The sequence below is a fragment of the Nematolebias whitei genome, chromosome 9 (assembly GCF_014905685.2).
Source record: "Nematolebias whitei isolate Nwh7 chromosome 9, NemWhi1, whole genome shotgun sequence".
Lineage (NCBI taxonomy): Eukaryota > Metazoa > Chordata > Actinopteri > Cyprinodontiformes > Rivulidae > Nematolebias > Nematolebias whitei.
The window spans coordinates 25,410,861-25,425,452 of NC_056506.1; the positions used below are offsets into that span (position 1 = coordinate 25,410,861).

Genomic DNA, 14,592 nt, shown 5'->3' on the forward strand with positions numbered 1-14,592 from the left:
CAAATGTAGTCTTATGGTAGCTTTGGAGGAGAGGCTGTCTGAACTGTGCTGTTCTGTCCCACGCTGAAGAAAAACCAGTAGCTAGCCAGGTCCTCTTAGACAGGGAACAGAACCACAGAGACTAGCTCCTGTTACCGGTCCTCCAGCAAACCCCGAGCAGCCAGGACCCCAGGCCAGCTGGGTGATGGCAGAGCCCTGTAAAGAGAGAGTTGCGACACTCTTTGAACTCGCCGATACGCGGTCACGTGGTTCATGCAGCTCCCAATAGTTCCAAACAGTTCATCGCTGTCAGTCAGTTTGAGCGGCTGCTGGCACAACATAACACAAAAATCGACTTTTCTTACTTTACCTGACGTCTTTCAGTAATTGCTGAGCAGTAACGAACTGATTACTTAACCGATTATTGATTATTTCACATTTTATCAAAGCATTTTTAGAAGCGGCTGATACATTTATCATTAAATTTTAGAAGGAAACGAGACTGCAAACACATATTTGTTAGAAAAAATAATGTATATGCAATACAATGGTCAATATAGCCATATCAGTGTTTTATAACGTTACACACGTTAAAAAAAGATCAGAGTAACATCTGTTATAAAACTATTTCTGATGTTCTCTGCATGAGAATGCTCCACCTTGTCCTCCATGTAGCAGTTCAGATCTGCTCCAGCTTACCTCAGATCATCTGGATGAATTCTTGATTTCTTTAGAAGATGTTAATTCAACCTTTATTTAAACAGGTTCATCCCATTGAGCCACGAGGACTCATTTACAAGAGAGACCTGAATATAATTGTTGCATTTGTCGTTTTTTTTATGTCAACCAAGTACCTGATAACTGAGTTGATTGTAGCCTGACAACTATTGTAAAATTGTAATTCATTGATTAAAATGTTAATTTAAATGAAACTGTTTCTAGTTAAAATCATAACAGATGTCAAAATAAGTGTTAACTGTGCAAAAATAAATTTCCAAACAATTATAAAATATGTAAAATGTAAAGCAAGCTTTAATAAAGTACTTTTACTGCCATTTATACTGTTTATTAATAACATCATCTCAAGTCAGCAGGAGCACCATCATCATCATCACAACGACACAAAGTGAGAGCTGTAAATTTAATCTGCACAAACATTTTCAATCAGGGCTCAAAATGTTTAACTGTCAAAGAAATGTGCAAGAAAATAAACTAATGTCACTCTACAGGCACATTTAGAGAGAGGACAGTTCACAGAGACACAGTGAGGACGTGTGAGACAGAGACACAGTCAGGACATGTGAGACTGAAGGAGGTTCAACCATTTGTTCATGGACCAGAACCAGATGAGAAGAACAGCAGAACTTCCACTGACCAGTGACCTGACCAGTGACCTGACCAGTGATCTGACCAGTGATCTGACCAGTGACCTGACCAGTGATCACACATGTTGTTCTAAATTAAACTTTGGTACGAACAGTGTTAAATAAGACATGTCATATTTTTTATTGAACAATAATCTTCATTCTAACGGTGACGTTGTAATTTCAGAGACTGAGGAAGAAACAGAAATGAGGCGAGTGAGATGAGGGAAAGATGAAAATGTGTCCTCAGAGGACGGGGACAAGTCAGGATCTGATGATCCAGGATCAACAGGACCAGGAGGATGGATCAACAGGCAGTCAGGGAACAGAGATGAACAACCTGAAGAACAATTAGAACAAAAAAACATACATAAGCAGGACAGAAGAAACTCACAGACAAGAAAATTAACTCAGTCCTGAAAAGAAAAATGTTAATGGAAAATAAATTGACATATTTTTACAAAAGATCAGATGAAGACAACTGGCATGAAGAATAACTTCCAGCTCCATCTCAATGTACCTGTGATAGTTTAATAAGTGTTTTGTTACTGTCCTACAGTTTATTGATTCTGATATATTCTTGTAATAATTCTTATTTCTTGTTCTGTCTTGAAAGAGTCTCATCTCAACTTGACCCATGATTACCAAACACTAAACTAACAATATAAAACTAATGTAAATGAACAGTCCTGCAGTAAATACCAACTTTGTGAAGGTTATGGTGTTAAAGTAATTTTATTCAAACATCTTGATTCAGCTGTTATTGATTAATGGAAGACAGAAAATGAGATCTTGTACCTTTGTGATACTTTGAATGCAACATTCAGTTCATGAAGTCATTCTCCTCTGGTTTATCTGGAAAACATGACAAAAACTGACTCATCTCCACAATCACATTTTTCTTTAATGATAATGTCACAATTTATGCTGCAGTCTTTGACAAATGATCTATAACTTTAACTAAATGACGTCAGTCTTGTTGTCATGTTGTCATCATTCTTTGTTAAATCAGGTCTCTCTTGTAAATGAGTCCTTGAGGCTCAATGGGATTTACCTGTAGAAATAAAGGTTGAATGAATCTCAGGAAAAAAAGCCAAATATTTCCTAGTTGAGTTCAGTAACTGGAATTACCATAAATTTAAAAAAGACCACCTTTCAAAATGTAAGCAGTAATAGATACTTTAAAAAGTTGAATTAGAAATAGACCCGTTTAAACTGTCATGTTGCAGAGCAGCACACAACTAGTAATTTAACATGTTTCATTAACTAAAACTGGCGACATGAAGTATTAATGTTGATAATTTGTGGTACAGAACAGTCAGATAACGCTTCACAATGGAGAAAAAGTGTCGTATTTGCATTAACTTACCGGAAAAACACGGAAAATGAACTACGTTCAATGCTGAACCCGCTGCTGTTTGGAACTCTTTGCCGCTTCATGACCCACGTGACTTCCGCATTCCATTCTTTCTGTGGGAGTCTATGGGAGTGTCGCAACTCTCTCTTTACAGGGCTCTGGTTCAAACGATAATCAATAGGATCTCTTCAGTGTACTGTACCTTTAAAGAATCCCGCGCGCTTTTGTGTGTTGGCGCATGCGTACTTCAGGCTGAATTAAATCGACAGAGCGCGAACTGCGTGTGTGCTGCTTGGAGTTTCTGCACGTGTGTGTCTGTAACTCAAGGTTTGTACAGTTTAACTCTTTAATATTATTAAAGTATTTAATAGTGTGACCAACAGTAAGTTTGTCTTTTAGGTTTGTCTTGCTCGTTGCGTGGCTAAACAAAGCAGACGGTTCGTCCTTTCTCCGGCCACTCGTCAACATGGAGGAGGCCAACAAGCTAGTCGGCGCCGGGAGGAAGCTCCTTGTTCTGGGGAAGGCGGTGGAGGCGGTGAGCGCCCTGCAGGAGGCCTGCGACTTGCTGTAAGTTCTCTCAGAACCGGCTTCATGCGCGCCGAAGTAAAGATAACCCAAGGAGGGAGACATTTTGCACATGTTTTTTTTTTTTTTTTTTGGCCTTTTAGATTTTTAAAGAAATGGCTTCCCTGAAGGTGTAAAATAATCAGCTGTTAAATCGACACAGGTGTGCAGAGTGAGTCCAAGTGAAACAGCAAGACCAGATGAATCATTTTCTTTAGTTTTAGATTGCAGGCTGCAGCCAAAACATTAAATCTGTTTCCTGTTTTATTTGTCTCAGCCAATGGAAACCAGAAAACACTGAGCAGAAACTATTGTAGGTAAAATCACGGAGACTTCAGCTGTTATTGCCTTAAGGTGGTCTTTGAGATTCTTTTGATTAGAAGCCAAAGAACTCCTCCTGCTGAATGCCTGTTCATTATTAGTGCTGTGATTCATTGCTTTTGTTATAAGAGAGCTGGTTCTCTGGCCTTTGAACTTCACTTGATACAACTTGTGGGAAAATGCTGGTGTCCATTCTGGGTCATCCCGGACCTGGTGAGTTAAAACACCAAAGCAGTGGAGTACTTTCATCTTCCCATCAAATTCTCCACGATTGGCAGAACATTGTATTTCTGTCTTTAACAAGCCCAACCTGCTTCACATCCTTTCCAGCCTGATCGTCTTACAGATGATAAAGTCCTTCTCTCCCTCCTTAGTGTCGAGCCTCTTGTACAATTCATCATACCATTCTCTCTGTATACTTTGTATCTCCTCACGTCAGGCTGCCTTCAGGCCCAGGCCTCCCTTGTAAAATAGATCTGTGATCTCTATGGGATTTGCCTAGTTAAATAAAGGCTAACAAATAAAAAATATTCTGTCCATTCTCTTCAGTAATAACCAATGACCATAAAAGAAACTGACGTTTGACAGGAAGTTGAAGCTGGAACAGAACCAGCTTCCCTGTCAGCTGCTCTCGGTACAGTGTTTTAATTCATACACTTTCTACATAAACAAACCAGATTTTGCCCGTTTCATAAAAAAACGAAACAAAATCACTTTAGATAATTTTTCTTTCAGGTGTTTATTCTTGTTTGGAGCAGTACCGTGTTTTCCGGCGTACTTGTCGCTCCGCCCTATAAGTCTCATCAGGCCATATTTTAAATTTAAAATGGAAAAATCCATAAATATGTTGCTTCACCGTATACGTCACATCTATTATGCATCACCGCTGACGCGTCGTGTTTGTTACGCGCCACTGCTGACAACCCAGAAATGTGGGTCGGTGTTGTACCAACAATCGATGGGCTGCCAAATGGCGGCCGCTGGAGTGTGCACGGGAGGACTTGAACAAGAATTTAACAAGATTAACACTTAAAAACAATTATTTGCTTGAAATTATAGTAAATGTGTGTCTCAGTCTAATGTTTGCTTAATAAATCCACTTTAATGGTCAAATTAGCTGCATTTCGCCGGGGCGGTGCAGCTGTTTTGACGGTTCCAAGCAGCAAGCAGAACCAAGGTGGAGAGAGTATGGCAGGCTGATTGTGTCATTAATATCTGAAGCTTCTCAGTCATCCAGGACATGATAAATTCAAGCGTTCAAGAAAAAAAAAAGTATAATAAATAACGTCCAGTTTTTGTTTTGAACTTTTTTGAATTTGTAATTATAGCCACGTTTACTCATTACATGATACATGCATGTATCATGCATACATATACATGTATCATGCAATACATGCATGTCGTACTTCTATTGCTACTCTGTTGCCATCAAGTGGCTGAAAGTGGTACTGCTCTTTTTTTTTTAAATCAGAATGAATGAAAGCGGTCATATCTCAGCCAAAAAATTGGTTTATAAATATGGGAATAAATCCATAAATATGTCGCTTCAGCCTATAAGTCACAGGACGTAAATTATGCAAAAACCTGCGACTTATAGGCCGAAAAGTACTGTACTTGCCTAGCTGCTCTGTTTTTACTCTGGTTCCAAAAATACAACATAGCAGCTTCATTTAATGGCTTCAGTTTCCAACAAGGGAGAAATGTCTAAAATGTTACGGTTGGCGTGGATTATTTATTTCTTTTAGTAACTTTTAATATTTTGTTTGTGCAACTTGTTCAGTTTCCCCTCTCGACTATGTAAACTGGTGTTTTAAGAGGTAACCAAGCAGCTCAACCCCTTCTTTCTTTGTTTCCTATACCTTCACTACGAACAACACCTGGTTTGTTGACGTCATGTGAAAGTTGAGGTGGTGCCAGTTTAACGCAAAGCTTTTGTCTCCCCTCTTTCACTTCAGAGCCAAAAAGTATGGCGACACTGCAGACGAGTGTGGAGAGGCTTTCTTCTGGTGTGGAAAAGCTCTGCTGGATTTAGCTCGGTATGGTCAGGAACTTTGTTTCAGCCTGACATGTGATTGAGACTCATTAAAACAAAACCCGTGAAGTAGTTGAACCTTACATCACAAACTGTCCTTTTTTAGAATGGAGAACTCTGTTCTAGGCAATGCTTTGGAAGGAGTGCCTGAGGAAGATGAGGAGAAACCCAAAGATTCCAACGTTGAGAGCACTGAAGGTGTTAGTGGTGAGAAAACGTCATCTTTTAGCAAACGAACAGTATTCATGGGTCTGCTCGGGCTTCATTTGGAAATCTCACCTCCACATTTTCTAGAGAAGACCAGAGATGAGCTGAGGGTTCAGGTGTACGACGCAATGGCAGAGAAGGAAAATGAACAGAACGTTGACGAGAAGCAGAGCGAGAGTGCTGAGGAAGAGACAACTAAAACCTCGCAGGCTGCAGATGAACAAAAACCAGAAGAGATGGATGAAGAAAAGCACAAGGATGGTGAGAAGACCATGGAAACTGAAGAGAAGGAACGCACGGCTGTTTCTGAAGAGGAAACACCCAAAGAGGATGAACATGCAAACGAAGAGAAAGCAGGAGGTAATTTAGGTTACAGATTTTTGCTCAAGATTATTCTCAGAATATTTCAGTCGTTTTAACTTGGATTTTACTTTTTAGACGACGAAGAGGAGGAAGAAGGTGCGGATGCAGAAATGGAGGACAATGTAGAAGATCAGGGTGAAGGAGATGCCACCGGTGAAAAGGTACCGGTACTTATTTCATCTCAACATCTTAAGTGTGGGTGTGGACCAATGTTGCCTCTAATTTTTCATGTGTCTGGGCAAACACAAGCTCCCTGAGTGCACTGAGGACCACCGAGAGCAACATCAGATGTGCACGCTGTGGTCACACACACCAGTGTCACACCTGTTCAAACTGGGATCATAGAAGTTACATGGCTTATTAAAAGAATCAAATTACAGCAGCAATTTTCATTAGTTTTACTTTGTCTTCACTTCAAATGAAAAAGACAATAATCTTGTTCATGAGATGAGTAATATGTTAAATATGAGGGTCCTGCTCTGGAAGATGTTTAGCAATATGGTGGTCATTAGTGTCAGAAATATATTTGTAAAGTCCCCCAGAAAATTATGAATGAAGTAGATACCATTTCCTGCATTTTGGTGTATTTTAACGGGTTGTTTAACATTTAGTTTTACCTACACAAGTAACACTTGATTCAGTAACTATTTTAGAGTTAATGGCACAACAAGAAGCAGCCTGACCAACAGCTCTCCTTGTGTGAATAGAGCACGCTCTGCTTCTCACACATCCTAGTCACAGTCTAAGAAACCTACCGTAGTGTAGCCTAAGTTAAGTTTTAGGGGAAAAATAAAAATCACTGGCCATTATGAAACGATAATAATAATCACTCCTTACCAATGGTCTAGAATAAAGCTATATGATCATCATCCATCGTGTTTATTAGTAGCTTAAAATACTTAATTAAAGCTCCAGTAGTGGGCTAGGTCTACTGTAACGTTACCCAGTTGTAGGGTCAAGAGACAAACGTGTAGCATTAACACAGTATGAACAACATTCTGCGTCCTCATGTGAGGACGTTATATTTTTGCCTCTCTGCACCATGAGACTTCTTCTTTTTTCAACTTTCACTATTTTTCCTCATTAGACACTACCAGCACTATCTAGTGGTCACATGACAACATTACAGTAATTTAAGTGGACACTAGATGGCAGCAATTCCAGCAACAAGCTTCTACAGCAGCTCTTGTCAGAAAAAAGGGAAAGGTACAAATCCAAATATTTCATGCTTAGTTGAAACTAGTGTATCAGCTGCATTTCACCGCACCGCCTGGGTGAAATGCAGCTGATTTGACGTTTGCGCCAGGAGTTCCGGAGCGAGATGATGGTGGCTTGGTATGGCAAGCCAAGTGTCTCATTGGTAGCGGTGAATGAGACACTTGGCTTGCCATATTAGTCGAGGGCCCTCTATAATAATAATAATAATAATAATACTTTATTTATAAAGCCCTTTAAAACAACCACAGCTGCCACAAAGTGCTGTACATATAAAATCAAGAACATTTAAACACATAAAAACAGTTGTTTAAAACATTAAGATCAATAAAAGTAATAAAAACAGTACAGATCAAATACAGTGTGTGCTAAAAGCCAGGGAGTAAAAATGTGTTTTTAAAAGAGTTTTAAAACTGGACAGTGAAGGGGCTTGTCTGATGGGAAGAGGGAGATCGTTCCACAGTCTTGGAGCAGCAACAGAAAAAGCTCTGTCCCCTCTGAGCCTCCGCTGAGCCTCTAGTGGTTGAAAATGGTAGTGTTCAATATTTTCCATGTCAGAATGAATGAAATCGTCAGATCTCGGCCAAAAATTGGGTTACAAATACGAGAAAAATGTATATTAGTCGTTTCGGTGTATAAGTTGCAGAGCATGCTAATTTATTCAAAAAAAGGTGCGACTTATCTAGTGAAAAGTACAGTAGAACAGGATGTTATGAGAGGCTGTACACGAGTGCTTGAAAAGCTTCTTTTTTTTCTTTAACATTGTTTAATGTCTATTTTTTGTGGGTCCAGTAGTTTGTCTTGTAACATGAGTCTCGTTGCACCCCTGCTAAACATGCCAGGTTTTAAATACAGTTTTATTCCTCCTAACAGGACAGCGGGGATGAGGAGGTGGGAAACCTGCAGCTGGCCTGGGAGATGTTAGAAGTTGCTAAAGGGATCTACGAAAGGTAAGACTGAATTGACTGAAGGCTTCAACAAGATGAGACATCGTTGACGTGGTTTGAGACAGAACCAACTGTTCAGACTCGATCACCTGCAGGGGATAAATCCTGAGAAGTCTTTAAACGCAGCACACGTCATGCACCCCATCAGAACCAGCACAGAGTGGATCTTTATTTTCAGTTCATGTTGGAGGAGGAGGATGTGGAGTTTCTGTTGGAGAAGCACTGTTTTGTGAGTTTGTCACAAAGTTGCAGTTTCCAGCAGACGGTGGGGGAATGTTCCTGTACGTTGCCCAGTCAAGAAGCGCTCCCTCCCAGTTAACACGTCTGTGGAGAGATTCAGGTTCTCTGCCGTCTCCTGCGTGCAGAAAAGATCGTCCCATCTCGTTCCACGAGTTCTTTACCATCTGTCGGTTTGATCGTTTTATATTGGGACAGTTTCATGTTGGCTGTATTTTCTCAGCCAAGTGCTGCTCTGAGATCAGCGTCTGCAGCAAATTTACATAAAACGAACACACCCACAAAGTTCTGACGGGTCACACAGTGTTCGCTGCAGACCCTGTTAAAAAGCTAGTTCTGAGGGGTGTCGGCGGGTGGTGAGAGAGGCAGTCTACGTGATTTTCATCACACACCCACGTCAGGACAAAGACTGGCCTTTGTCATTTATAGATCCAGCTTGAGGTCTGACTCGTATTCAACAAACCGAGGTCTGTCGTGTTCTCTCCAGGAGTGACGCCAAGGAGGATCAGCTGATGGTGGCTCAGACCCACCTGAGTCTGGGTGAAGTTTCTGCTGAGTCAGGTACCAGCATGATGATGACACAACTCCAGTTCTGCATGTGACATCACTATTGTTTTAAACATCTGGTGTTGCTGTGGAACATGTTGGTGTTAAACTGATCCTGAGCCAGTTTTTCCACTTGGAATTGAACAGTTTCTTGTCTGCTTTAAGGGAACTATACGCAGGCTCTTGAAGATTTCCAGGGATGCCTGAAGCTGCAGCTGAAGCACCTGGAGTCTGACAGCCGCCTGCTGGCTGAGACCCACTACCAGCTGGGTGTGACCTACAGCCTGAACTGTCAGCACCGCGAGGCCACCGAGGCTCTCAACAACTCCATCTCTGTCATAAAGAGCCGGCTGGGTGAGAGCAGTCACTTTGCTGCTGGAAGCTGTCCGAGCTGCGGTGCCAACGGCTTCCACTCCTGCTCTTTCAGAAAAACTGCACGGGTTGCTCGACAAAGCTGGAGGTCCAGAAGCTCTGCCGGATGAGAGAAAGGAGCTGGAGGAGCTGGAGGCTCTGCTGCCAGAGATCCAGGAGAAGGTGGAGGACGCCACGGAAGTCTTGAAGACGACGAGCGTTGCTGCTGAGGCTGAGAAGGATGATCCGGTGAGTTTAGAGCGAGCACGTTGTGCGTCCATGATGGACAAAGTCTCTCTGGATTTGGACTTTCTAAAAAAGCTGTTTTGAACACTGGAGATGTTCCACACGGCTGAACCACATCCTCTGATTTAGAACAAACAATCCCATTCGTGTAATCTACTAAAAGGTGTTGGTGTGTAGGCTCAGGCCAGATCCAGCTCTTCTCATTTTAGCTGGACTGTAAAATATTTTATGTACAGTAGTCCCTCGTTTATCGGGGTGGGGGGGGGGGGTACTTTCCAGATCCCACCACCCCAGAATAAATGAAAAACTGTGAAGCAGGAATGCTATATTTCTTTCAGTATTTTTATTTATTTATTATCACTTAAGTTAAATTGACAGATGTCTGAGTTGAAACAACAAACCAAAACAGTTCAATCAACTAAACTAAAGCACAAGTTTACTTGGCAAGAGTTAACCAAGATAACGTGATGAGGTTTATTCCCTCAACGTAAATTATAAGTTGAGAGCAGTGAGGCCTTTTTACTCACCAGCTCTGCAGAACACGGCAGCGCTCGGTTCTGGTTCTGCAGACCTACCCTGCTGCAACGAAGCCCACAGTGTTCTAAACTCTTAAACCTATGGAATTTTAACAACTTGTGTATATGTACTGCAAAATTTTATGAGTACTCACCAGCCTTGGTCCGGTTCTGGTCCAGTTCTGGTCAGCTCTCTGCAACCGTTGAGCACCAGACGCATTTAGAGCGAGCCGGACCTTCAGAGAGCCAGCACAAAACCACACGATGGTCCCGATCGAGTCCAAATCTGGATGAAAAAAGTCCTGGTGAGCTCCGGAGAAAACACCGGACCTCCAAGCGGCGCCTCCCCGCTCGAAAGGCCTCATGGGGCGACGAGCAGCGCTCAGATTGACCGTTGATGCTGGAAGTCCAGTTCTGGTCCAATTCCCAGTCTGTTCCGTACGGCTCTCTGCATCCACTGAGCACCGAAGTCTCTATGAATAAGGACTGAACTTTTTCAGATCGGACCAAAACTTTCCCTCCATTTCAGAAGAAAGCAACTTTGGCTTCTGGGTAATGTAGTCCATTTGACTGGTGATACAGTGTAGGCTTATTGAAAGAAAACTACAAAATGGCGGCACCTGTCCAAAGTTTTGTCCCCCCCCCCCCGGTTAACTTTTTACTGTATCTCGTACTGTCTCAACCACGTGTGTAATATTAAAGTTGACAGTCGTGTATGTATTTTTTGTTGTGTACAATCTTACTTTGAAAAACTGCAAAAGAGCGAGTCTGCAAAAGTCGAACTGCGAAGTAGCGAGGCACTACTGTGTTCAAACTGGTCTGCCAGTCCGTGGCACGTTGCATTAATAAATGCTCAGTTTTTAAGCAAACTGCAAAGCAACACACTCACACCCTGAACAGCAGCTGCAGTCTTGAAGCGGATTAAACACAGAGTGTCCGCGGGGTCTTGAAAGTTATTAAAAGTTGATAAATCAAATTTGGGAAAATTAAGGGTCTTGAAAAGTATTAAAAAGTCTTGAAAGCGATTTGATGAGGTATTATTTTTTTTGCTGTTATTCTAGCTTTAAATAATTTGACAGCAAAAAGTATGTATGACTAATATTTGTTTTCCTCACCGCGGAGGATTCGGAAACTGCTTCGCACAAATTTAGAGTGTCAGGTTACAACAGCCTTAACGGCTAGGCCTATCTTGTGCGCATGCGCGGCTGCTTTGAGTCTGTGTGTTCGAGTAAGTTGCCGCGAGACCGTGAGAACAATGGGTAAATGCAAGTTTTCGGACTCCTGGTTGGAGATGCCTGATTTTCAAGAATGGCTGAGGCCTGTCGCCGAGAATAACCGCGAGGCTTATTGTACATTTTGTAAAAAAAAGATGAGCGTAGCCTCGATGGGCATAAACGCCTTGAAGTCCCATATGACTGGAGCTAGCCACAAAAGTGCAGCTAGCCGCAAAACGCAGATGTCTATCAGCAGTTTCTGTGCTCCACCAGCGACAGCGCTTCCAGCTAACCGTGTGCCTGAACCAACCAAGGTTGAGGTTGATCTGCGACAAGGTCAGTGTCTGTGGGGGTGTTCTGCAGGTACCTCTGACCAAGGAGCTGCTGGCTTCTGTTGCCTCTGCAAGGTCGAAGTACAGGATTTACCTGGAACAGCAACGAAAGAAGAAAGAAACTTCCACACAGAGCCTTAAGAGGAAAGCAGCTGGAGCTGAGTTAGAAGAGCTGAAAAAAAAGAGAAAACTTCTACAAGAGGTGTGCGATTCTCTGCAAAAAGATGCAGATCAGTTGGCAGAGCAGGCAGAGGGAAAGTCAGGTTCTTTAATGGCCCAACTGATCACCAAGTCCAATGTCTTGAGAAGGAGACGTAAAGAAAAACTCAGTGAGCTGGTGCAAACTGAAGAGTTGCTGGAATGCAAAGCAACTGCACTGAGGCACATGTAATGATTACTGTGTTTATTTCTTATTCGCCATTGTTCAACCAAGTTACTTTAAAATAACTACGAGTCTTGTTGTAACCTAAGCTATATTTTCTTAAACCTAGTCGTGGTTCAGTTTCTTCTTTTGAATTTTTTTCTATCCACTGTATCTCAGTTCTGTTGTAGGTTTGAGATTCACGGATTTAATTGAAAACAACAGCAGTTTTGTAAATCAAAGATTTGTTGCTTAATAAAACAAAGTGACGATAAGGTCTTGAATTTATTTTGGAAGGTCTTGAAAAAGTCTTGAAAAGGTATTGAAATTAACTTCATTATTCCTGCATATACCCTGAAACAGTTTTGTAGTTTTTGTCTTGAAAGGAGCAGCTGAACGTCCACATGGACACGGGACCTCCTGCAGATCAACCTGCAGCCAAGAAAACATGTCAGCAGGTGTGAATCACTGCATCTTATGGTTAATTCAAAAATAAATTATATCAACTACTTTAGAAAAGAGTCATTTATATTTGTATAAACTTACATGAAATCCAAGATGAACCATCAGAGAATGGCTCTTGATTAGGGACCCCCCCCCCCCCCCCCCCATGCTTATTCCTTATTTCCCTCAACAGTCTGATGATCAGTCTGAGAAGAGGTCCATGCATTTTGTCAGCCTGTTTTCTCCTCTTGGAAGCTGTAGGCTCTTCAGCGCTCCCTGGTTTTTCTGTAAACAGTTCCTGCAGCTCTGCAGTACGTTCATAAATTCCCTGCCTGGCTCAAGTATGAGGTCACTTCCTGGCTTTAACTAAACAAATGGACACAAGTACTTGAGTAAATACGTCTGCCTTCAGCATGTTGTGTAACCAATGTTCTGACTAGATCCAGATCCTTTAAACACTTATTAAAGAACTCAACTTCCTGTAAACTCACGGAGACTTCACACAGCACAGAAGTCTGAACCAAAATATTTCTTTTTACATGTTTAAATGTCAAAATGGTCCAGCGGCGAATCGACAGTTAATCTAACTAAACGTTAAACTTTGTTCGTTTTAAGGTTATGTATTGAAGCGTTCACACTCTGGAGTGGTGGTCTGTGTAAGTTATGAGCAGTAAACATCTAAACTGCAGTAGACGGCTTTTTGACCGGCTTCAGTTTGGAGAAGTCGTCAGAATCACCCGTTACTGATACAAGGAGCTGATTGGATGAAGGTGAATGTCACTCAGTCTGCGTCTCCTTGCAGTCAGTGACTGGTCGACTTGATGAACGTTTGATTCTACTGGATCTAAAGATTTGATCAAGGGGTCATTTGTGCAATTTGGTCGATTTCAAACAGAATTGTTCAGTTTATTTCTATAGCTCCAAGTCACAACAGAAGTCGTCTCAGGGCACTGAACAGAAACATTCATGTACATAAAAATAATCATTTAAAACCATTTATCTGAGGAGCAGACTGCTTTAAATTTAACTCCATCACAGACTCTCATCTTGAGCAAGCATGAAGGCGACAGTGGAAAGGAAAAACTCCCTCATGAGGAAGAAACCTTTAGCAGAACCAGGTTCAGGACAAGCGTCCATCTGCTTCAACTGGCTGGGTTTGAGAGGAACAGGAAGGAGGAACAGATACACAATGGCAGGTTAAGAATCACGTTAAGAAAGAAAGAAATGTATCAAATGAAAACTATTCAATTTTAACTATTCATTTAAGGAAATTAGGTCGAATTGTCCTTTAGTAGTCTAAGCTTAAGACAGCATAACAAGCTGACTCTAATTATGATTTATCATAAAGGAAAGTGTTGAGTTCAGTCTTATGAGTCCAGTCTTAAAACTGGACAACGTGTCAGCCTCACGGACAGAAACTGGAAGTTGTTTCCACAAGAGAGGAGCCTGAAAACTGAAAGATCTACTTCCCATTCTGCTTTTGGAAACTCTAGGAACCGCGAGTAAACCTGCAGTCTGAGAGTGAAGTGCTCTGTTAGGAAAATATGGAGCAATAAGAACGGTAATGGAGCTAGGTTGTTGAGGGCTTTGTAGGTCAAAAATAAGATTTTGAATTCTATTCTGGACTTGACAGGGAGCCAGTGGAGAGAAGCTAAAACTGGAGAGAGATGATCTCTCCCACTAACTCCAGTTAAGACTCTGGCAGCAGCATTTTGTATCAACTGAAGACTTTTTAAAGAGTATTTGGACACCCAGATAATAAACCATTGCAACAGTTCAGTCTAGATGTAACAAATGCATGAACCAGTTTTTCTGCATCATTTTTAGATAAGATGTTTCTAATTTTAGAGATATTACGCAGGTGGAAAGAGGAGGTTCTAGTAATGTTTTTAATGTGGTTCTAGCTTCCCGTGAAGCTGGTGGGCATGAGTAAACAATGATGCACACTGTTAATAGGCTCTGTGCACATGCGTCCTGAATCACTTCCCCTTTGACCG

The 14,592-nt window shown here is 41.6% G+C and overlaps 1 protein-coding gene across 1 annotated transcript in view; it reads left to right on the forward strand.

Annotated features, from left to right (window-relative positions):
- The first annotated feature begins 2,980 nt into the window (after positions 1-2,980).
- LOC119414178 (histone-binding protein N1/N2) overlaps positions 2,981-14,592 on the forward strand; it is a 44,084-nt gene continuing 32,472 nt past the window's right edge. Inside the window, exons 1-10 of the mRNA XM_037681277.1 lie at positions 2,981-3,027; positions 3,100-3,267; positions 5,541-5,621; positions 5,724-5,824; positions 5,912-6,184; positions 6,263-6,348; positions 8,276-8,352; positions 9,074-9,147; positions 9,298-9,486; positions 9,560-9,732. Of these exons, the coding sequence (XP_037537205.1) occupies positions 3,167-3,267; positions 5,541-5,621; positions 5,724-5,824; positions 5,912-6,184; positions 6,263-6,348; positions 8,276-8,352; positions 9,074-9,147; positions 9,298-9,486; positions 9,560-9,732 (1,155 nt within the window). The 5' untranslated portion in view covers positions 2,981-3,027; positions 3,100-3,166. The remainder of the gene's footprint in view (positions 3,028-3,099; positions 3,268-5,540; positions 5,622-5,723; positions 5,825-5,911; positions 6,185-6,262; positions 6,349-8,275; positions 8,353-9,073; positions 9,148-9,297; positions 9,487-9,559; positions 9,733-14,592) is intronic.